Source organism: Temnothorax curvispinosus, unplaced genomic scaffold (assembly GCF_003070985.1).
Source record: "Temnothorax curvispinosus isolate PA1 unplaced genomic scaffold, ASM307098v1 QBEX01001516.1, whole genome shotgun sequence".
NCBI lineage: Eukaryota > Metazoa > Arthropoda > Insecta > Hymenoptera > Formicidae > Temnothorax > Temnothorax curvispinosus.
This window is the reverse complement of record NW_020211296.1, coordinates 3,520-26,108: the sequence shown is the minus strand read 5'-3', so window position 1 is coordinate 26,108 and position 22,589 is coordinate 3,520. Positions and strand designations below refer to the sequence as shown.

The 22,589-nt window shown below is 42.2% G+C and overlaps 7 protein-coding genes across 14 annotated transcripts; 2 read left to right on the top strand and 5 right to left on the bottom strand.

Annotated features, from left to right (window-relative positions):
• The first annotated feature begins 313 nt into the window (after positions 1-313).
• On the top strand, positions 314-3,426 carry LOC112465932 (carnosine N-methyltransferase). Its single transcript, XM_025033745.1, has 7 exons — positions 314-1,058; positions 1,361-1,568; positions 1,766-1,923; positions 2,221-2,361; positions 2,434-2,596; positions 2,677-2,910; positions 2,987-3,426. Exons 1-7 carry the CDS (start codon positions 949-951, stop codon positions 3,155-3,157), a joined length of 1,185 nt encoding a protein of 394 aa, XP_024889513.1. The 5' UTR covers positions 314-948; the 3' UTR covers positions 3,158-3,426.
• A 182-nt stretch (positions 3,427-3,608) lies between these two features.
• LOC112465943 (protein KTI12 homolog) lies at positions 3,609-5,086 on the bottom strand. The gene is made up of 5 exons (XM_025033756.1): positions 4,841-5,086; positions 4,455-4,716; positions 4,237-4,375; positions 4,088-4,150; positions 3,609-3,886 (listed from the first exon to the last, which is right to left on the bottom strand). Exons 1-5 carry the CDS (start codon positions 5,010-5,012, stop codon positions 3,686-3,688), a joined length of 837 nt encoding a protein of 278 aa, XP_024889524.1. The 5' UTR covers positions 5,013-5,086; the 3' UTR covers positions 3,609-3,685.
• Positions 4,267-11,848, top strand: LOC112465886 (vacuolar protein sorting-associated protein 8 homolog). Of its 5 annotated transcripts, none has more exons than XM_025033670.1 (13): positions 4,267-4,337; positions 5,951-6,229; positions 6,361-6,654; positions 6,737-6,955; positions 7,027-7,206; positions 7,286-7,531; positions 7,605-7,745; positions 7,808-8,266; positions 8,386-9,131; positions 9,220-10,164; positions 10,467-10,683; positions 10,770-10,909; positions 11,694-11,848. In XM_025033670.1, the coding sequence occupies exons 2-12, from the start codon at positions 6,014-6,016 to the stop codon at positions 10,869-10,871; spliced, it is 3,765 nt and encodes a 1,254-aa protein (XP_024889438.1). In that variant the 5' UTR covers positions 4,267-4,337; positions 5,951-6,013; the 3' UTR covers positions 10,872-10,909; positions 11,694-11,848. The 5 variants fall into 5 exon arrangements, with proteins under 5 accessions (XP_024889438.1, XP_024889426.1, XP_024889432.1 ...); XM_025033658.1 differs by lacking the exon at positions 4,267-4,337 and adding an exon at positions 5,523-5,734; XM_025033664.1 differs by lacking the exon at positions 4,267-4,337 and adding an exon at positions 5,523-5,734 and having other exon boundaries at positions 11,669-11,737.
• On the bottom strand, positions 10,878-11,500 carry LOC112465953. The gene has a single exon (XM_025033784.1). The coding sequence runs from the start codon at positions 11,474-11,476 to the stop codon at positions 11,123-11,125; it is 354 nt and encodes a 117-aa protein (XP_024889552.1). The 5' UTR covers positions 11,477-11,500; the 3' UTR covers positions 10,878-11,122.
• On the bottom strand, positions 11,505-12,156 carry LOC112465950. Its single transcript, XM_025033770.1, has one exon. The coding sequence runs from the start codon at positions 12,054-12,056 to the stop codon at positions 11,520-11,522; it is 537 nt and encodes a 178-aa protein (XP_024889538.1). The 5' UTR covers positions 12,057-12,156; the 3' UTR covers positions 11,505-11,519.
• A 183-nt stretch (positions 12,157-12,339) lies between these two features.
• Positions 12,340-18,327, bottom strand: LOC112465756 (ubiquitin carboxyl-terminal hydrolase 36-like). 4 transcript variants are annotated; one of them, XM_025033486.1, is made up of 7 exons: positions 18,121-18,327; positions 16,491-17,036; positions 16,264-16,377; positions 15,957-16,183; positions 14,545-15,854; positions 14,350-14,459; positions 12,340-14,248 (listed from the first exon to the last, which is right to left on the bottom strand). In XM_025033486.1, exons 2-7 carry the CDS (start codon positions 16,981-16,983, stop codon positions 13,929-13,931), a joined length of 2,574 nt encoding a protein of 857 aa, XP_024889254.1. In that variant the 5' UTR covers positions 16,984-17,036; positions 18,121-18,327; the 3' UTR covers positions 12,340-13,928. The 4 variants fall into 4 exon arrangements, with proteins under 4 accessions (XP_024889254.1, XP_024889248.1, XP_024889269.1 ...); XM_025033480.1 differs by lacking the exon at positions 18,121-18,327 and adding an exon at positions 17,364-17,533; XM_025033501.1 differs by lacking the exon at positions 18,121-18,327 and adding an exon at positions 17,364-17,533 and having other exon boundaries at positions 16,264-16,371.
• A 1,321-nt stretch (positions 18,328-19,648) lies between these two features.
• Positions 19,649-22,574, bottom strand: LOC112465879. Its single transcript, XM_025033649.1, has 5 exons — positions 22,344-22,574; positions 21,062-21,670; positions 20,582-20,689; positions 20,337-20,489; positions 19,649-19,844 (listed from the first exon to the last, which is right to left on the bottom strand). Exons 1-5 carry the CDS (start codon positions 22,530-22,532, stop codon positions 19,782-19,784), a joined length of 1,122 nt encoding a protein of 373 aa, XP_024889417.1. The 5' UTR covers positions 22,533-22,574; the 3' UTR covers positions 19,649-19,781.
• Positions 22,575-22,589: the final 15 nt, after the last annotated feature.

The following is a 22,589-nucleotide window of genomic DNA, read 5'->3' as shown; positions in this document are numbered from 1 at the left end:
TTCGAAGATCGAAAAATCGCGGAACTCGAGCGACAGATGATAAAAGGAACGATAAAAACCTCTCTCCATCCGTTTCGTTCTCTCCCCGTTCGAACGCGACTTCACGGTCTTCGCGTTGCCGAGGCGCGTGAAGTTGGACGGCGAAAAAAAGTCCCTAGATTACGCGCGATTTCCATGAATTCGACTTCCGGGGATATTCGCGATCGATCCCCGCTTTTCCGAGGTCAGTGGGTCAAATCGGGACCGAGCGCGCGGTTCCTTTATATACGAAAATCTCCCCTCGGGCCCCCCGCCAGCCCTCGCCCATGCAAGATTCGCGCTCGCGTTTGAACGACACACGCGCAGAACGATGGCGTCGCACGTCGCACTTCCGTCCTTCGCTCGCTTTCTCGGTCACGTGGCAAGCGCAAACACGCCGCGCGCGGGATCGCGGTTTGACGGTGTGCGGGGTCGAGAGGGGGGCAAGATCCCAGCTCGGTGAACAGCTGACTCGGGAGTAGGGGGAAGCTACGATAGTTTGGAGTTGGCGAAACGGAGAGAATCGACCGCGATCTCCCGGGATCTGTTTGTCTCAGGCGAGCGTGCCGCACCCTCCGTGCCCCCTTCACCCCCACGATCGACGTTTATTTCATTATAACCGCGGAAGATGTGAAAGGGGACACCGACCGCGCGATCCCGGTCAGCTGTACCCGCCGCGTCGCGTTTCCCTTCCGCTCCGACGCGCGACGCGTACGTCTCTCTCGTTTCGGGTGCAGAAGGTGCGGGTCCGCGGGCCGCTAACGAGAGCGGCTCCGAGAGTCCTCGAGTCCCGTTCGTGCGAACGGGCTGTAAACGCGCTTCTTCGCGGCACGACGTGCGAGAGAGCGCGGCGCGGAGAAGCGAGAGAGGTGGGATTCGTTACAAAACAAGGCCCGCGCGCCGCGCGCTTCACGAGGCGGAGCGTTAAAGATGGAAGCGATGAACGTGAGCTCGCATCCCAGGAGAATGCACAACAGTTACGAGGACGAGGAGGAGCGGAAGCACTTCCAGAGGATCGTTTCCGCGTTCAGATATTACAAGTGAGCGCCCGGTGAATCTCCGGTCGAGGCCCGACCCCCGCTTTTCCCTTCCCCTTCCCCTTTCGTCCGTTCTTGTTCCTCGAGCCCGACGTCGACGACGAGAACCGGCAACGGACTCTCGGTCGCTCTTTTTGCGTCAATTGCTGATTAGCCACGAGAAGAACGTACACGCGTTACTCGTTCGTCGCGAGGACTCGATTTGTCAACGATTGCCATTTAGAAGTCACCTTTCTCGTGATGTGTTTATTATGTAAATAACACCACTGGGTGCCCTGACAATCTGTCCTCTGTTTGTTGCACAGGACGCATTCTCTGCTGAGAGTAAGAAAAACGGAGTCCTATTTCCTTAGTCTGCCACAACATCACCAGAAGCTTTTGTCGAAATACAGGGAACACCTGCAAGAGGTCAAACGGTGTATTGAATACAATGATCAGATCATAAAGCTCGTGATAAAAGATGTGGCCCATATATTCGAAAATGTCTGTCCAAACACCGCACAAGTTGACAACGTAAGGAACATCTAATATCTTGCTTGTTAATAATTAATATAGTTAATAATTAATTTAGTAAAGTTTTGTTACTTATACGACGAAAGCGATATTTGGATATTTTTGTTATACTTTTTTTGTCGAAATTACGTTTAACTGTTTAAACACACTCTCACAGATATTGTCCTGTTGTGTGAAATAGATGGGTTTCGTTGCAGACGATAAATCTAAGGCCTGTAATGTCAGATCAGGAGAAAGTGCAAGCTACCATTAAGCAATTGGTACGAGACTGGAGTGTGGAAGGTGCTGAGGAACGAAAAGCGTGCTATCAGCCAATCGTTGACGAAATATTATGTCAATTTCCATCGGAGCTTTGGTAATCATAATAATAATCTGATAATCCGATAATCTGTAATCACTGCGTGAGCAGTTACTATTTTAATATACCGAAAAAACGAGAAAGCAGAAACAAGAGAAACTTGCAAAATGTCTTAGAGATTTCAAGTTACTTTTCTTATTGGAGGCCTAAGCCGGTAGACTGGGCGAACTTTTAAAGAACCCATATAACTGTAATTAAAGTCTTTAAGATGCTTCGAGAGTTTCTCTTGTGTAAGTCACGCTGAGATGCGAGAAGTAGACTGAGAGAAGTATCAAATGATGGTTGAATTTCCAGTACGCCGTCGGACATACATATTTTAGTACCTGGTGCCGGATTGGGTCGTCTCGCCTTCGAGATTGCGAAGCGCGGATATACCTGTCAAGGGAATGAATTTTCCCTGTTCATGCTGTTTGCGTCAAACTTTGTATTAAATAAGTAAGTAAATATGATACGTGCGGGCAATACGCGCCCTCGAATCTTTTACCACAGTTCTCTCTTTTGAAACAGATGTAGAGATATAAACTTGTATAATGTACATCCGTGGGTGCACCAGTATATGAACAACTTGAAACCCGAGCATCAAACGCAAGCGGTTTCCTTTCCCGACGTGAGCCCGAGCGATCTTCCAGGAACCGCGCAATTTTCTATGACCGCGGGTGACTTCTTAGAGGTATGTACAACGAGAATATATAATATGTATGTAATCAATGGTGTTTGTTTAATAAAATCGACATACACGCTTTATTTCAGGTTTATACGGAAAGCAATCATTGGGATTGCGTTGCGACATGTTTCTTTATAGATTGTGCTAATAATGTTGTGCAATTTATCGAGACAATTTATAAGATCCTGAAGCCAGGTGGCGTCTGGATAAATCTCGGACCGTTGCTCTATCATTTCAGCGATTTACCGAATGAAGAGTCAATCGAGCCGAGTTACGAGGCCATCCGCGACGTCATTCTGGGCTTCGGCTTCCAATTGGAGGTAATAAACTTATTTTTGCATATTATATTTTCGGGACGTATTCACAAAAACGTATCGTTCATTTCTTTTTTTCCAGAAGGAGCAGACAAAAGTGAAAACACGTTATGCTCAGAACGTTAACAGTATGTTACAGTGCGAATACAATAGCGTGTACTTTGTTTGTCGAAAACCTAACGGACATGCAGACGGTGTAAATCACAATCAGAATGGGGACGAAATTAACAGTGTGCAAGAACAAGAGAACTGATTAAAGCGTGGCGCTTTTTCTTCGGGAAGAGTTAAACGCTAAAAAGTTAATTGTTTAAGTGCACCCGTGTTTCACGAACTTTTGCTGGAAATGGTTCCGTGAGATTATGTAATATCCAAGATTTATACTTTTTCTTTCTTTTTTTACATCTTTACCTGTCTCAAAAGACTCATTTCGTACGAGCGAATTTTCAATGGTACTACGAGAAATTGTCTTCACAACTTCAGTAATGATTTGAAGATAATAGACAAATTATTTTTTTAAATTCATTAGTGTATCATAACTCTAGTTGTATCTCCTGTTCATTGTATCGTGAGTCATTCGCTTGAAACTCGATAATGATATATTTGACAAAGGTTTATAAAATTATTTACAAGCTAATGTTACAACCTAAATGATTTTCATTATATTGTACAATTGTACGAGTGACATTATTGCATAATAATGTGATTATATATATATATATATACATATATACATACGTACAAAGTCATGTTAAAATTAAAAAAAAAAGATACAAATTCAGTTTTACAGTATGTTGTTATTGAGATATTGTATAAATAATGTGGCAATTTGATCAACTTCATTTTGTTGCATTTTACTAAAGTTTATAAACTGCCTTCGTAACATTGCGAGTCTCGACGGTGCGGCCGCGCGTTTTAAATTCACGCTAGAACCTGGTATTTTTATATCGTGGATCACTCCCAGTTGTTGCATCGATAATACCGCCTTCGATATGAAAGAAAAATATTTCTGATTAACGTTTAAATTATATAGTTTGATAAAGCACGTGTATATACAGTAGATTACTTTATATAGATTATATAAAGAACAAAAGTGTGGCTATTGCATATGAATTCTGGAATTTAACGCTCAATCACTTCCTCCATCGATATGGAGTACACACTCGAATTACTGCACATAACTTACGTTTATTACATCTTTCGTTATATTATCCAATTCGTACAGGTAATTCGTGGACGCTAACGGCGCCTGAAAGGATAAATGTCTGCGTAAGATACCTGATCATCGGTTGCACCAAAAGATCATCAAAAGAAAGGAGGAAAAAAGATACCAACGTTCTGGGTACTTAAATTTGGCTTCGGCAATTTGCCTTTGTAGAGGTAGCAGTAAATTTCGTCACACGTTAGATTGTCCTCCGGCATAACTGTGAAAAGTGGTGAGTCCCATCGATTTGTAGCTTCTGGTACTTCGTACCTGTTATATTTAATGTATAAATATTACGGAGATCGTCGATGAGTTTCATATGATTATTCTATTATCATTGTGCAATCACCTGGATACAAGCGAGTCGAAGATCTCCTCGCTGTACCGATCCGACTCGAGTCGTTTGTTGTTCCACAGCCAGGCTTGTTCGATCGGCAAGTTGCAGTGCAGCGTGCACTGAGGAGTCTTGTACAATTTGGTCGTGCAGTAGATCTCGTATCGATACCCCTTGATGTAATTGCTGCCGTCGAATATCAACAAGCTGTTGGAGTCCAGTTTACGTTGGATGTTCGACTTTATTGAGCTCCTAACAGCCTTCTCCTTTTTCGAATCTGAAAAATACAAGACAGATTGGCACGATTATTTGACACGGCATCTAAAATATCTACAGATATGAGATTATATTTATGGGAACGTTTGTCTTCGTGGAAATATCCACTTTACTCCTCGACTTACCAGCAAAATATACATTTTTATCGTAGCCCGCCTGGATTATCGCGTCGCTCTCGCTGATTATCTCCACGGTCTGCCCGCTGCCCTTCAACTTCTCCTCGAAGTAACTCTTCAGCTCGACGCTCCTCGTCGTTTTGCCGCTGCACGGTACGCCAGTTACCACTATCAGCGGCATTTTAACGTGATGCAGCTGACGAGAGAGAGTTTAATCTTCGCACACGCACACACACACGTGCGTCTTAACATAACCTAACCTCAACGGATCAACAACGCGAAATTGTAAACTTGCGGCGAGGAACGCGCTCCGAACTACTCCGAAGTGCACTGGCAGTACTGAAAATCTACAGTATGCGTGACGTGAACTGTAGATTTTTCAGTGCTGTCAGTACATACATTTTTTTACGCTTTGAGCAGAAAGTACAGCGTCTATCCTAAATTATAAGACTTTTGGGAAAAATATAACAAGAAAAGAGGATCCTGGCCGTATTGTCTTTGTCGAGAGGCAAGTGCCTTTTAATTTAAAAGGGAGAAAAAGACGAGTGCAGAAAGTACCTTTTTGACGTTTCCTTCGAGACCATGTGCTCCGACTTTTATTGGCAATCCGCCGGGCATGGGAGACTTGGGAGAGCCAATCGCGGGCGACGGGACGTCGTGGCAGGAATTCCACACCACCCATATCTATAGGCTACGCGCGCTCTCGCTCTCGCACTCTCGCGAATATGTAGAACGAAAACAAAAGTGTCAAACAATTGTCAAATACACATGCATGTAGATCAGCCGTTCTGACCGGGGCCGCGATAACGTAACTCAACCCGTAATAAGATGGCCGAGAACGAATTTGTATCCGACAGTGACGAGTGTCTCGTTACGGAGGCTATCAATTTAGATATCGAGGAGGTATCTATTTACCTATGCAACCGCGATCGCCTGTGCGACAGTTATATTGTATAAAACATACCTGACGCAACGTGATCTCGTTGAGCAAATCGCGTTGTGTCACTTGCCGGCTTGTACTCCTAATTAATATCTTTTTCGCCTGTCATGATTTATATCGTTGCAATTTAATTCACCGGAATTGTTCTGATAACAGCATTAATGCCGCATTCCTTCTAGTTAGATAACACGGAATATGCCATCCCAATCGTGGAAGAATTACCCACCTTAGAGAGCATCCTGATGGAGCCCGATTACGAGTCACTGTCAGAGACGGAGGACGATGTCGGTGTGCCATTGGTAGAGAAACTCGGCAGCAGCGAGACAACCAGCATCGGCAGTCACCTGTCGCTGAATTCGTTAAATAAATCCTCCAAGACCGCTCAGAGACCGTCCTCGGGTGTTATCTTAAGGCATGTCATACTCAAAGGAATAACATCACAAATTGTATCGGCCAATGTGAGCAATTACTCCATTCATTATGCGAAAGATATCGGGAGACGTCTTCCTTAGATTTTTGAGCATCTGTTACGTGCCGCGTGCATGGTAACCGAGCCTGAAATAGTCATTGTTCAATGTGATTTATGCAGGAGAGAGTCAACGCTGGTTTGGCCAGCGCGGTCGCAGCCGGTGGGAACATGCTGGTAATTGGTACCAGCCACGGTTTGATACTGGGCTTTGATTCTTCGCAAACATTGCGATGGTGCGATCAGGAGGCGAGACACCAAGGTTCCGTTTCCGCTCTTTGCTTCAACCACGACGGTAGTAGAGTACTAGCTGGTTTCGTCAGGGGACACATCTTGATGTTAGATAGCAGTAATGGAAAAGTTTTAAGAATCCTCACCGATGTACACCCGCTCGACACTGCTGTGTTACACGTTAAGGTATAATCTGCCGTCAATTCCCTTGCACATGCGTGAAATTAGTCTATCTGTTTGATTGACAGTTTTGAACCAGCCACTTCAGTTTACAGATTCGCCAAAAATAGCTTTGTGCAGCGACAGCGGTGGCTCGGTGTTCGAACTGAATTTCACTAGAGTGATGGGCGTGCGAGGTTGCGACAGTAGATGTTTGTTTAGCGGCTCCAAGGGAGAGGTGTGCACTCTGGAGCCTCTGCTGTTGAATCATTTGCCGTCGCATCCACTGAAAAATTATACATTAGTAGCAATGGCGACGTTATCGAAGGTTGTGCTTCGTAATAGACTCGAAAATATAATATTCGGCTAAATGTATATAACATTTATCTTATTTTGTAGGTAATTGTAGTCTGCATAAGACCGCGAATGCGCGTTGTATTAAGTCATCCGTTGACCGGTGCCGCGATAGCACCACCGCAACTGTCCTGGCAACTAGTTGTCATACAAACGGCTGACGGCTCTCGCGTGATCGATCCGGTATTGGCGCTTGCGAGGGACAACGTGGTGTATTTTTATCAAGTATGATTAACTGCATTATATTCTATCAGTTTACATTTATATTTTAAAAATACTAAAAAAAATATTGTCTGTTGACAAGGTATATACTGAAATTGGTACGCGGGTAAAACTGTCGCCCCTTCGAAGAATTACGCTACCGTATATGATAAGCAATTTGAGGTGGTTAAATCCGAGATCTCTCGTGATACTGGATGCTCAAGAGAAATTGCATTTGTTAGACGTAAGAGCGCAGGATAATTTGGAGACGTTAGACATGAGTCGCGTTGGTATTTCTTACGCTTCTAGTCATTTTAAGGGATTATCTACCGGCGGAAATGTTTCCAAGGTACGAGGAATGGTGTGCGAGAACAAAGAGAAATATATTTGGTACTACTACATTTACATTATATTTTGCACAGGCGATGGCGCTAGCCGGTGAGCGGGCGTGCTACAACACCGTTGTAGTCTTCGGTACGCAGCTGTTGTTATTAGGTATAAAGAGTTTACATGTGATATGTATGAGAACATGGACTGAAAGGTTGCAACATCTAATCATGCAGGTCAGTTCAAAGCGATAAAAATTATCCGACTATGGGAATAAGAATATTTTATCGTATTTTAGAAACGTTTCCCCGAGGCGTTAGCATTGGGCCTTTCCTTTTATCAAGACAAAGGCAAGGCAGTTATCGGCCTGCGAGGTTCTAAGCAACGTCGCAAGCAAATAGCGCGTGATAAAGTTTGCGAGGTATTGGTGCAGTATATGGACGAATTAAATCAGTGTTTGGTGGACGAAAATATAGACTACGATACGATAGTACTCACCTGCGTCGATTACTGCATACAATTGGAAAATATAGATCTGCTATACGGAAAGTTGTGGGACATAGTCTTCGAGTCGGAAGGACTGAAAACTAGTTACTTGCACGCCCTCGAAGCTCCTCTGCTAGATGGTAGTCTTCAACCAAGATTGCCGCCGCTGATTGCCCAGCAATTAGTTTCTCTTTATGATCAAGAAGACAAAGTAGATTCGCTGGAAGCGATCGTGGTTCTGCTCAATGTGGATTGCTTAGATATTCACCAAGTAAGTCTCACCATTTGCGAGCGTTGTGACAGTGAAAAATAGACGTTTACGTTTTAAAATAAAAAAAAAATGATTTTTATGAACGTCTACGATTCCAGAACGTACATTTTTGTCTGTAGGTAACGACAATCTGTCGTCAGCGCGGACTTTGGGAAGCGCTGATTTATCTCCAGACAACAGCGTTGGGCGATTTCACAGCGCCCATTCATCAATTGGTACCGGTACTACAGAATTTATTACAGGACTCAAAAGCCGCGCTTTCTCGAGACTGTATAAAACTCGGCAACGCCATTCTAGTTTATACCAGCTGCTGTCTCGCTGGTCGCGGATTTCCCAAGGACGAGCTTCCCGAGGGCATGCCGCAGAAAGCGAAAGCGGACATATTGAGAGGCTTGTTATCTCAGCATTCGAGTTTGGCGACTGATATGGAGAGGCAGTATCCGTACCTGAGAACGTTACTGAAATTCGATGCGAAGGGCTTCCTCGACGTTATAGCCATCGCTTTTCAGGAGCCAGAATTTACCTCCGAAATGGGCCTCCGGCACAGACAGAGGCTCATAGACATCTTGTTGAGCATTGTTATGCCGAGTACGCCGCTTACTCCGAAAAATAACGATTACATCACGATGGAGCAACAGTTTATGGTTCTCACATTTGTCGCGAATGAAGTATCCGAAAGCACGGTTACTCTGGAGTCTAGTACGTTGAATAGAATGATAGATATATTGTGCATCGACTCGCACGTAGAATTGCCGAAGGACTTTAAGACTGAGAGAGAAAGCGCTGTGTTGGGATTGCTGCATTCTAAAAAGTTGTGCAATATTTCAGATAACACTTTATTAAATTTAGCGAATAGAGCAAGTTTGTAAGTACCTCTAATTGACCTATAAGTTTCTCTATGCTTCGTTAGTATACACGTCGCGATGTATTATCATGACGACTTTATATTACAGCATAAGAGTCGCGGAATTACTGTACAGTGCGCGAGAAGATTGGGTGGCGGTATGTAAATGCATGATCTTAGAGCCATCGAGACATCACGACATATGGCCCTGGTTCGAGCATCTGTCGACCGCCTGGTTAGATAAAGTTATATCGGTTCACACCACAACTCTCGTTACGATCAACGCTCTTCAGTTTGCCACGATTATCGCGACTCGATTGCAAAACAAGATCGATGCAATACTGCAGGATTTTATCGATAATGTGAACTTGGAATACAAGCTGCTAGAAGCATTATATCAGGTCGCGCAATACAAGGAGGAGGACGTTTCTCTAGAATTAACGACTGAACACTTGGAGAGATATCTAGCGCTAATGTGCGAGTTGGAGCCGGCGAGCGTAGTTCGTCATTTGCACGGGCCGCACGGATGTAGATTGGACGAAGCGTTAAAAATCGTCCGGAAATGGAAATGTAAGGATGCAGAGGCGGTAATGTTGGAGAAGCTTGGTAATTATCAGGACGCGTTCGATCTTCTGCTGAAAGAGTTTGAGGATCGGCTGGAGATGTACCGGCAAGATAAGGCTCCGGAAAGTGAGACGGTACACGCCGCCATTCAGCTCGCGGGGATATGTCGGAGATCGGCGGGAAATCTCGACTGGATGCCCCTCGTGGAAGTTATGTTTCGATCGCATTCGGAGAACAATAGGCCGAAGGCAGACGTATTGAACGGCAAATTGTTGAGATTAATTCTAGAATCTTTGAGTGGTACGTCGATACTATCGAACATACTGGAGCAAATTCTGAGAAATCCATCGGCAACGAGCGGAACGATGGGTGACATACGGCAACTGCTGTCCGGAGTTCTCACTCAGTCGCGTTACGAGCAAACCCTAGTCGAAACTACCGCACGATTAGTGAGCTTAGAACTTCACAAGGCTCTGGAAAAATCCTTGAGGTACCCTGGGAGTTCTAATTACATATGAAATAATTAGTTTTTAATAGAGTGCGAAAGTTCGCTAAGCTTCACGATGAATTTCCTCGACTAATTTTCAAAATGCAACATTTTCTTGAATGCCAATAGAGCGGAAGGGATGGAGATTTCGTCTAGATTGAGCGACGAAAAGCACGTGAAAATAAAGCAGAAAAGAGGTTTCATCGTGACGAAATTCACAAACTTTCGCACCCCAAATCTTACATGCATATATGCAACAAATTTTCTAGCGTCAGCTTATATGCCATAATTTTTCTATCATTTAGGGACGCCGGTAGAGCATGCGGCAACGTTTCCGTAACTTGCCCCGTGTGCAGACAGCCGTTGTCGCAATGTTCTGATCACGTAGTGGTGTTCGGCTGCGGTCATGGGTATCATTCTACGTGTCTCGGCGAGTCCAAGTCCTGTTACAAATGCTTGAACACGAAAGGATGGGCGCCCGTCGCTACCAACGTCACGCACACCGTTCCGCAGCCTCCGCCGGTTAGTTGTAACAGCGATGTATCCTCGTTGTCTTACATTTCGGGCACTACCATGGATGTTATTCCGCTTACCTCTCTGTTTTACAGAGAAAGAAACAGATTCTTCCGCCAGAATTCCTACGTCACAAAGACCTTGCGCTAAGATTGGCACCGTCCTGCTCTATCCCCGACCTCGAGGGCATCTTTTAAATCTAGTCTCCGACTATCGAGAACGACGATCGCGAGCGGTATGTAGTATTTTTAAGATACCAAAATGAACGTGTATAATATACACATATTATGGATAATCCATACGTTGGATACCGATAAGAGATAAGCTCCATTCCTTGAGATTTGTTCGACGCGCGTTGATGTTTATGACACGTTGTCAAATACAAATTATTACTGAAATACAATTGTTTATATAACATTTATCTTCTGTAATGCATAATTTTGCGCTTTTACGTTTCCACGGCCGTCATCGATGGAACGTCCGTTCTGCGTTTTATTTTAATAATGCATACTGGCTTCCTGGGCGCATTATCCGCTAGAACGCGATGCGGATCCATAGGTTCGTCGCCCAATAACTCACCGGTGAGAAGTTTGGCGACAATTGGGAAAACATCCAGTTTTGGACACTTGGATGTGTCGATCGGCGTTATCTCAATGTTCGAGACATATGCGTCTACAGCAGAATTTAGCTTAACAAGGAATGGATTCAACTTCAATATAGCTATGCATTGCTGTAACTGCAAATAAAAAAGAAGATCAATTATATAATTTTGTTTAGGGAAAGATCCTATAGGCGTGTACATATTTCGCAAACTTTTCTTATAACATCCAACGATGTATTAAACGTTAACGGTACTCATAGATACGTGCCTTATCATCGGATCTTTTGAGATTACGTAATAGACCTTCAATTTCATTTAACAAAACGTAACATTTCGCGAGATATTCACGACTGTATTTAGTCTCTTGAACGTGCAAAAATTCCTTTATTACAGATCTCTTTTTCTTTATATTTTCAAGGAGCGACGATAACGGTACTCCAGATTGCGTATGACTGTCCACTTGAATCTTGGAACATTTTTCACAGACCTGTATAATTGATACGTCAATCCTGTAAATACTTATACAAGAAATGCATAAATATGTAAAATACAAGTGTCTTACCTGCTTTTTAATATAGTTCCACGTTCTGACAATCCCGCTCATAAATTGTTTAGGATCGTTCGTGGAGATGTAATTCACGGATAAATATAACAACGACTCGAATTTACATGTCAGGTTGCACAACAGTTGACCAAACAATTCGAACTTGTCGCGGAATTCAAGAGTGACGTCCGGACCGTGACTTTCCGACTTGAGAATACTCACCTGTACGAAATACATGTCAGTCGGATGTGAACATTGCGAGTTCGCTTCATTGTAAACAATTTCCAAACAGTTGAAAAATGAAACATCTCCGTTTCGACGTTTGTATATACATTAACTCACATTTTTTTCCAGAATTTGTACGATGTCCTGAGCTGATACGTCGTCGGTTGTCATGATAATTGCTCATAAAAATTATTTTCAGGTATGCCTCAAACTGGCCGTTAAACAAACATACTCCCATAGCCAACTCGATATTGTCCGAAATGCGATAGTGTCCTTTCTTCAGTAGATAGACATATTCAGTTGGTTTCTTTTTATTGATTGTTATGGCTTATATAAACGACACTGTTGTTGTCCTTTCGTACATGTACATAAATCTGGCGTCGATTTGCTCGTATAGCGTATAAGTCACTTTATAACATCGCGTATTAATTTCATTGATATACGACATCTCCCTTACGTTCGGCTAACATTAGTTTTTTTTTGTTATCAGATGATGTAATGAGGTATCGTATAAGGGGTGAGATAATTGAGAATTGACTCACGGGTCGCTTAAAAAATTAACTTATGGCTTTGTAATTTTAACCATTAATAGTGATTTCTTAACGTTATAAGCGCTCCTGGGCTCATTATATCATAAGTAATGTACATATCATTACATTACACATGTTCGGTATTATTAATATTATTATTAACTGTTATAACTGTATATGTTACTTATTTAGTTATACACAGTTACCTTAATAATCGCAGTAGAAACACTTAAAAACATATTTAAATTCGCACTTACTGACAAGGTATGTGCCATTTATAGTAAAAGAAAATCGCGCGATACTGCCATCAAACGTGCTGATTTGCAATCTGCACAATTTGATTCAAAACGCCACAACAAACCCAATTATCATATCTAGTCGTTTCCTAGAATGGCTGTTTCCTTTAACATTGTTTCCTAACATGGGGAAGAGTACCTCTACTAAAAAGAGGACGGATCATTACATATAATTACATATATGCAATTTAATTTATTATAAATATTTCATTCTCTTAGAAGGATATAGAATAAATTGCTTCCTTGCTACTTAAATTTTACGTATTCAGAAATTTAACACAAAAGCATTTTCCCTTTTAAAATTTCCTTTTTATATTGCCAATAAAAATTTTTTGTATTATTTTATCATTGCTTGTAAAAGGAATAAAGTACAATAGACGAGAGTTTTATTCAATATTTTAGATAAATAATCTAGCAACGAATTATTTTTTTACTTACTAAATGTAATTTGGAATTACTCATTTAAGTTAGTTAAAATTCTGATAATGTTGTTTATTTTTAAATTATTTCATTTTTTCCCTAAAAATGAACTGTTCACATTCTAATATTAACAATTATTATATTCAATTTCGCAAACGTCTCATGAGAATTTAATGGTGAACATGTATCTCAAAACTACAGCTAGTTGTTCATAAATCATGATCAGAAAAAAAAAATTATAATTTTCTATAATTAATAATCCACGTTGAACACAAAATGGTACAGTTGGTGATACTCATCCCCCATGGATCGATCCATACGATATACATGTGTACCAAACTTATGCAACATAGGGGCAAAAAATGCCACAAGTTTATCAGGAACATGCATTATGTTTCTTGAATGAACCACCATAAATGAGTCATCATTCGAATGAACATACAAACTGTCGAAATTCAACAGTTCATTATTTCCAAATTCACTTTCATATTGAAAAATGATAACTATTCTACAAAATCAATCAGTGTATAATAGCACAGTCTATTGAAACTGGTCGCTTTCTGAACTGTCGATATAGTTTCTAAAACCTTTGCCGATCGCCCACGCTGCTGGTGGCAGCGAGAATGAGCATTCGATATCTATAAGTGATATCTAGGGTGAAATCTATAACGTGACGGTCTATAATTGTTCCCGTGCCGCGACCGCGGATAGGAAGTATTGTAATGTTGTCTTCGAGGATGATTAAAGTTAAATCGATTCCAGGTTTTGTTTTGGTGTCCTTGGAATGAATTGTAGCTGGACCTATCCTCGTACCGACGATTCGTGTAGTCCTTGACCTTCTTTGTCCGACCCTTATCTATCTCCTCGTCGTCCGCGTTAAAATGACGTTTACGTTCTTCTCGTCTGTCGTTATCGACGTCGCGGTCGAGCTGCGTTCTATTGCCATTCCAATTCGTTACTATAAAAGTTGAAGACATGAAATTATAATAGATTTTTTGATCTTTTTACAACTGGATTGACTTACGATTGAATTTTCACGATTAAATCAGACGTACTAACCTGAGGAACTGCCGTATCCGCGATGCGACATTTTCATTAAGTGTGAAACGGTATCCGAGCGATTGGTACCGTTAAAATTTCGCACAGCCGCGGCACTCGGCGTCGAATTACTAGAACAGATATAATAGATTATTTTTCGTTTATCGTCTTATACAAAATTGCATTATTTAGATTTAGATATGTGAAAGAATTTACCTCGTCTCAGAATGCGACCATCCATTGGACGACGAGCCACTGGGAGTAAAGTCCCCTCTGTCCTTAGCTTGCCAGCTTTTAACATTGTTAGTTGTAGCCTTCGTAGATACAGTCTCCTCTTGTCCATTTTTAATTCTGACAGTCTGGCGCCACTCTTTATCGCGTTGCTCCGACTGACCATTCGTGTCCGTTTTCCCATTTTGATGCTTCAGCACGCTTATCCGGCCGTTGCTGTTAGATCCATTTTTTGTACAGTCTACAATCGTAACTTGCATCGTTGTTGTCGACACGCCGTTGGTATTGCTCTTGGAATTAGTTTTCTGTAACTCTTTCGAATTGGAGATTGTTTTCGTTACATCTTTCGCGAGAAGGCATTTTGGCACACCGTTCGTGACATTAATTCGGGACGCGGTATTCGACGTTTGATTTTTCGAAGTCCCCGACTCGGAGGAACAATTGTCCTCTTCCTCACTGGACCCGGCGTCATAGGGCACCAAACTGTTTCCATTCAGAACCTTTCCGTTTTTATTGTGCACGACTAACCTTGGCTGCGACTTTTCCTGTGTTTTCTGTGATAATTGCGTACTAATAGCGTCATTGGATTTTTGTACAGGAAGATTTAATTCTATACTTCTTTGCGGGGGGAGCTGCGGACCGATTAACGTCGTTTTACTCGAATTACTGAGGTTGTTTAACAATCCGCTTGACGATCCGTTCGAGCATCCAGCGGACGTCGAGGCTCTGGATACGGGAGGTTTATTCGTAGAATTGGACAGCGAAGTCGGCACAGTCTTCGCGACTGTCGTGCCGTTCATTTTCGCGATCTGTTGATTTTGGCTATAGTTTTCCATTTCGAAAATCATAATGTACGCGTTTGTACTTAATACATTATTAAGGCTTATTGGACGAACGCAAGAGTCGTCGAAGGAATAATATTGACCGCTCGACACTTGCGCAACCGCCGTATAGTGGCCGCAATTTACGGAAGGGCCCATGTGCGTCACCATCGACATAAGTTTATAAGTTAGCTGTTTGGGAGATTCGCCCGGTTCTCTCCACAAATACTGGCCCATATCTATAGTCTGTTTGAAACCGATGTGTCTAGATATTTTTCCCCCTAAAAAGCTAAATCGTTTCAACTGTACACACAACACTTTTGGCGGGCGCTCCAGCGTGAACTGCTTGGTGGCAGGAACTCTTCTCTTACAGGCTTCACATTTATAGTCATTGTTGTCCAACTGTTCTCTACTGAAGTAACTATTTAATGCTTCGTCCAGTGTATTCGCCTTGCGTATATCCACAAGCAAATCCTGTTAAAATTCACACAGACGTTTGTTAATAATAATAACAATAAAAAAAAACCGTCACACGAAACTCAATTGTGTAACTGTTACATGCGATAAATTACTTACTTGAAAGTGTTGAAACGTGGTAGATACATGTTGACATTGCAGGCACTTTACTTCAGTACGTATATAGCCACCGAATATTTGATTAATAGGTGTCGTTTCCTTAGAGTAGTTATCCAACTTAGTCGCTTTATGCCTAGTCAAATACGCGCGTTCCATCCCCTCCAATAAATAGCGTAAAAATTCGTGAGCATCTTCTTGTTGTCCAGGCACCATAGTTCGGCAAATGACTGCAGGAATACGCGTCCCATTACAATTTTTGTATTTCGATGCGCGGGTGATAAACTTATCATCGGAAGTGAGTACGTACGCTTTAATTTATTATATATGTAAAACGGTTTGATCGCACCGCCAGACTTCTGATGACTGAACTGTAGAGTCTTGGCCACTGCACACGTAAGGCATTCCCCACCGCCATCTAAAACTATCCTATTATCAAAACACCATACAAAACTATACTATTATAACTTTTTATGCAATATTTTTCAGAGACGCGTGCGCGACAAGCAAAATGTACAATAGAACACGGGAACTTACTGTTTTGTTCGCACTTGGAATTATGATGCGGATCAGACAGCAGCCAGTTGACGAGAGCCGGAACGTGAAACAACGCTTGAAGAGTGCTGTTCAGATAACAAGTATTCCCAACGTTATACATGCCAGCTCCGACCGGACACGTGCCTTTCCATCCGAGATGGACCTTCTTGGGGGAGTACAGGGTGACAGCCGGTTCCGGCAAAACCAGCCCTTTGTTTGGGTCATTTTTTTTCTTGTAGCCAACACCATCCTTCGCTTTGCTCCCGTCTAAATTCTCGGAAGGGGACAGGTTGAGGAAGATGTTGCAGTTGGCCTGTACCTGACTCGTCGCTTGGAAATCCTTCAATTCCTCGTAACGGATCTCCGTTTGCATGATCCGCGAGGCATTGCTCACCAGCTCCAGCGACAGATCGTCCGAGGTCTTGGACGGACTGCCGTTCAAAGCGCAGTGGAGCCTGGCCGCGATAGGATCGCATACACTGACCGCAGGCATTTTTGTCTCACCCTACAAAATTCCCTCTCTTGGTCTCCGTTAAGCAGATACACCTGCAATAAAACGTGAAACATAAATTTCCACCTTCGTGCGCACCATATTGACTACAATAACGAGACAGACTCGAGGAGAACATCGTGTGGAACATCACCTACGCGTGTGAAATGAGATAAACACGTAATTGCTCACGCAGATAAGAATTTTGCGAGCGCGGAAGGCTCCAGCGCGAGGGTTAATCCCGATCGAGGCTCCGATAATCGTTCAATCGCTCGCAAAACAACAAAGTGCTTCGAGATACAGACCGATATTACTCATGCAATCGTGGAAGGCTCCGGCGGGAAGGCACACGGTGGGAGATAACGCCTCCGGTGATTGTTTACCTGCTCGCCGACGTACAGCGGTCCCCGGTCGATTTACTGGCGAGACGAGCGCGGTGACCATCTGGCGTGGAGCTGTGGAGCTCCTTCAGTTTCTTGGCGCGCGGGATCACCGTCGCCGATGTCGCCGCGGTGTCGCGGGCTTGGTCCCCCCCCCCCGGGCCCCGGTTTTTCACTCCCCAACACGCGGCTACCGGACGGGAGTCGCTCGCCGCCGCGGAGGTCGCGCACACACACGTGCGTGCGTGCGCGCGGGCGCGCGCGGGTCCGTCTCTCGCTCCTTCTCCCTCTCTTTCTCTTGCGCTCTCTCGCACCCGTCACGAGCGGATTTCCCGCGTGTCACACGCACGTTAACGCGTTAAATGCCCGGACGCGACGACGAGGCACGATTCAAGCCGCAAGCAGCAACAGCAGCACGATAACCGACCGACCGCCGACGCCGGTCATCACATATCGATCGCGCGCGACGATCTCGCGAGTCTCGCGACACGCTCGTGCGTCGGACACGCGGCAACCGTAAGCGGGCACGCGCGCACGGCCGTGACAGCCATTTGCATTCGCTGCTATCTCTCCGCGGGACCGCTTCCTGCGAGCGATTCGCCAGCACGCGGGAAAATCGCGACGTCGCGTCACGGCGCAAGATGGTTCCGGCCGGCTAAAGGAGTGGACACGGCAGGGGGGCAGGGGGCGCGGAGGGGATGGGGTGACGTGCCGAGTCGACCGTGCGGGCGAACGCCGCTGCGCCGTCCCTCGTACGTACCGTTCGACCGACGACCGATCGACGAGTCTGACGTTCGATCTTTCCTCCCGCGAGACGTTCGACGGCCGCACGAGGCCGACCGTGAGTTTTTAACGGAGCACTTTCGGTCAGAAGCGCGGTCACTTAACCTAGTGAGAGCGAGTGCGTTCGGAAAACAATCGCGCCGATCGCGCGCGCGCGCGGCCGCGGAGAAGAGGCCGTCGCGCGTAATTGGTGCATTTGGTGCCCGCGTTCGCGCCCCTGATAGGCTGTGATAGACTGTCCAAGAAGACTGCGTCGAGGGACAGCAACTCTTTTCGATGGGTTCGAGAATGCGATCGGTATACCAGTTACCAGTCAATTACCAGTCGGAATCTGTCTTTCGGCGGCCAAGGTCGGAGCTGGTCTGAGCGTCTAAAGCGGTCTGATGTCTATAAACGTTATTCTGGGTATGTACGTTATTATAAATCGTATTTTCAATCTTTCCGAGGAAACGTAATAACAATTCCGATCGGAGTTCATTCAGAGTCGGAAAAGCCGGTAACGTACTTTGTTTTAATAATTATAGGTCGGAGCTGGTGTGAGCGTCTAAGCGGTCTGAGGTCTATATACGTTATTCTGGGTATGTACGTTATTATAAATCGTATTTTCAATCTTTCCGAGGAAACGTAATGACAATTCCGATCGGAGTTCATTCAGAATCGGAAAAGCTCGGTAACGTACTCCGTTTCAATAATTATTATTCAATACTGACGCACCGAGAAAAGATCTTTTATCACGATGAAATCATAAACTTACGCGCCTGCAATCTAATTACTAAACTAAATCACATTACTAGAAAACAAAGAATGAATTAGTGCGTGCATATTGATCGATGTACGATACACATGCGTCTACTCATAAGAATTTTGCAATGAGTTTGAATTAAAATTAAATTTTTAATTTATATCATAATAAGATTCGATTTAAATGAAAAGTATTTTGATGGTCTTTTAAAAGCAAAAGGAATTGAGGGAAGTATCCTAGCGGTGTACTCCCACGCCGGTAATTCCTGATTCCAAACTGTGTACTGGAGCAAAGAGAAAAGATCATTTTAATGCAATAAAAAAAAATCACTCATGCCTTAATCGCAATTTCTTAATAATAAACATTTTTGCGCTCTGAAAAACCTACCAACGTTTCCGACGTGTCCGATATGATGGATTTACATTCAATGTCGCCGAGGTAGAAACAGAAATTTTACGTTTTTTTTGAAAATCAGAACTAATATTGAAAGATGACAATCTGTATTGGCGTTGCTTTGAAGTATCTCTTTTTGTGGCTATTTGCATGATACGTGTCGTCTATCGAGACTTTAGAAAGTAAACGTTTAATTTAAAATGTCATTTAATAACATATAGCATATTAAACACACAACGAATTCGAGTCGTTCTACACATTTTTAAAAGTTTACCTAAACTTCCGCTGGCTATTAATCTCGGAAAATCACTGTCATTTGAGTTAAATAAAAGGTGAAATGCAATAAACAGTGAAGTAATAATACGTTATTGTTTCAATATAAATTGCGGATTAATAGTGTAATAATAAGAGCTGTTAATACTGATAGCAATAAATTGATTGTACTTTCGTAATAATTTTACAAGTTTGCCATACAAAACATACAACATACGTAACAGCCATCATTATTCGCCTTTATCACTGATAGATTGCAACAGGAAGAAATAGGACACTGTAGTATTAACGAACTACAAATAAAAATAAAACGATTAAAATTAGTTTAATATGTGAAAAATATACATAATAGTAAATGTTATTAATTGATGTAGAGACTTTTCTAAACTTTGTAAAAAATGAAGTTGAAAGAAATTCAAAGAAATCAACTTCAATGATAAAAAGAAGTTTTTAATTGATATATTCAGAACAGTAATTAAAATCTCTTAATTTTTTATACATATATATATATATATATATATGTTCTGTATAAATTCTACAATATAGATTTAATTTAAAGTAATTAAAAAAATAGAATTAATGCAAAATATCTTAATTTATTGCTCAAGATTGTCGTAATCACATTTTGTGCGTTCTCAGTCTCTAAAGTTTTGAATCTTCAATTTTCAAAAAATGAAATATGAATATAATTATAAAGTGATAGCGCTATAAAGCTCGAAATAATTCCGACGAAATCATAAGGTTCCACAAAGATTTACTCAATCGATTAGGATTTCAGTACTTACATTGGTGAACATGTTCATGTCAACGAGAGAGAAAACTGCGTTTATCGTCATTGGTTTTTGAATCATCATTAGAATGACGTTCGTTCTCACGTGATGATCCAGATTAGAATTAGGCCATTCGCCAAAATATATTCCTTTACGAAAGTCCTCGCTCTAAACATATAGATATAGTTAATATAGTATATACATATATAGGAAATTATTTTGAGTCATTATAATTGTTTTAGTAAATCATTAAAACTTACCGCATTTGTGAGGAGTGTGCCATACCATGCATACGTAAATGTTTGGAGAAATTTGGTTGTAGCGTAAGTCACAGATACGCCTATGTTGAAAGTATTAGAGTCCGAGACCTGTTTCAAATGTTTAACAATTAGTATCATATTATGAAACATTTGCGCAATGTGATAATATCGGACATGCGTCCAATAAAACAATTTTACACGCGTAGCGTAATCTTTGTTCCTATTCTTAAAAAAAGGAGCAAAAATTATTACAAATTATTAGATTATTTTACTTTACTGAAGCTATATTAGGCTCCGCAAAAAAATTATGACCTTTTTTTATTCAATATTTGCAAATGTTCTCCAAATGTATAGAACTTAAACACGTTTAAATTTATTCTGACGTTACATTAGCGATCCGACGGTAGCAATTGTACAACCATAACATTTATTATATAAGCGAAATCGAACATCAAATTTTGCATTAATGTATCGACGTACTGACATCGCCTCGTATATCAATGCGCAAAGGAGTACGGCGTTGGTGACAATGTGCCAAAAGGCAATGGGTCCGTAGATGTGCTCCAACGTATTGCGGCATGGCATTAGTTTCTGATGCTTTGCCACGCATGACTTTAGGACGTCTGAGAAGCTCTCGGTGGGCAAAGGATTCGTGAGCCTAAAGGTCATGGCGTGCATTACTGAGGCAAATTGATAGATATAAAAGCCAAAGGCGTTATCCATGCCGCATGCCGTGACGCCGCTGATCCATACTCCGCCCGTCTCGAAGAGCAGATGAAAATGATACAGATAGTTGCGAGGAACGGTCCAAAAGTATCCGTATCCCCTAGTGATTGGTAGGCTGTAATTTGTAGTTGAATGGAAATGACAGAGACCGCGGATTATGGATAAATAAGGAGGCGCAAAAAACGCCAACGTCAATGTTAGCAAAATTGCAGCATATGTGTATGTCAGGGTGTATATTGTGGGCAGGGATGAAAACATTATCGTCCGGATTTTTTTATCCCGTAGAAGTTCCTCCTCGAAAAGATCATTTAGCGTCTGGTGATAATTTATCAGAGACCCCCGATTGTGCAGGAAAGTTGAAATCTTAAAGAAAACCAGAAACTCATATTTTTTTCTACACGCGAGACAAAGAAGCTGCACAGAGACTGACGTGGCACGTTTGATACAATTTTTAAACTGTCATATTTTAGTTTCAAATGGAAAATCTTTTTCGTTAGAGATATATGGAACGTTTCAAAGAAGTAACGCTTATTAAAAGATCAACTGATATATTAGCGGATTAACACCTCTATCATCCATACAGGGCTTAAAGCTCCATGCGAAATTTTTCTCTTGCAGTTCTTCGTCGAGAGAAGGAGGCGATGTTTGGTACCTCCCATCTCTAAAAAAATATCCAACATTACGTTCTTCTTTCCACGAAGAACTGCAAGAAAGAAATTTTGCTTGGGGCTTTAAAACCCCATATGGGTGACGGAGGATTAAATATATTTTTTCAATATATTTGCTAAAAAATCTTGCATAATTCGTGTATTATTTCTGTTGCGAATCTTTAATTCGACGACATATCTGGTTGATCTTTTAACGAATGTCATTATACATATAGTAAAAAACATGTATCTCCAGAATTAATTGAAGTGCGTAACGTAATCCATTTCGAAATTTTGCGAGCAAATATATTAATATGTTTCTCATTGTAAAATATTATTCTGATCTTGCTCTTCTACTTAATAAAATGCAAGCTGCTCCTGGTTCGTACCTTGAGAATGGCGCTAAATGAAGATATTGCAACGCCGACACATTTCATCATAATTACCAAATTATGTCTGTGGATATAGCACATATGCAAGTTCACAATTGCGTAAGAGATTACCACCAAGAGCACACCAGCTGCCAAGAAGTTCATGCACCTGCCGGATTTTGTGGGCATGTACCAACAGCCACACATAGTGAGCAGAGTGTGAAAGTAACGCTGATATGCACGATACGCTCGCAACTCTTTATC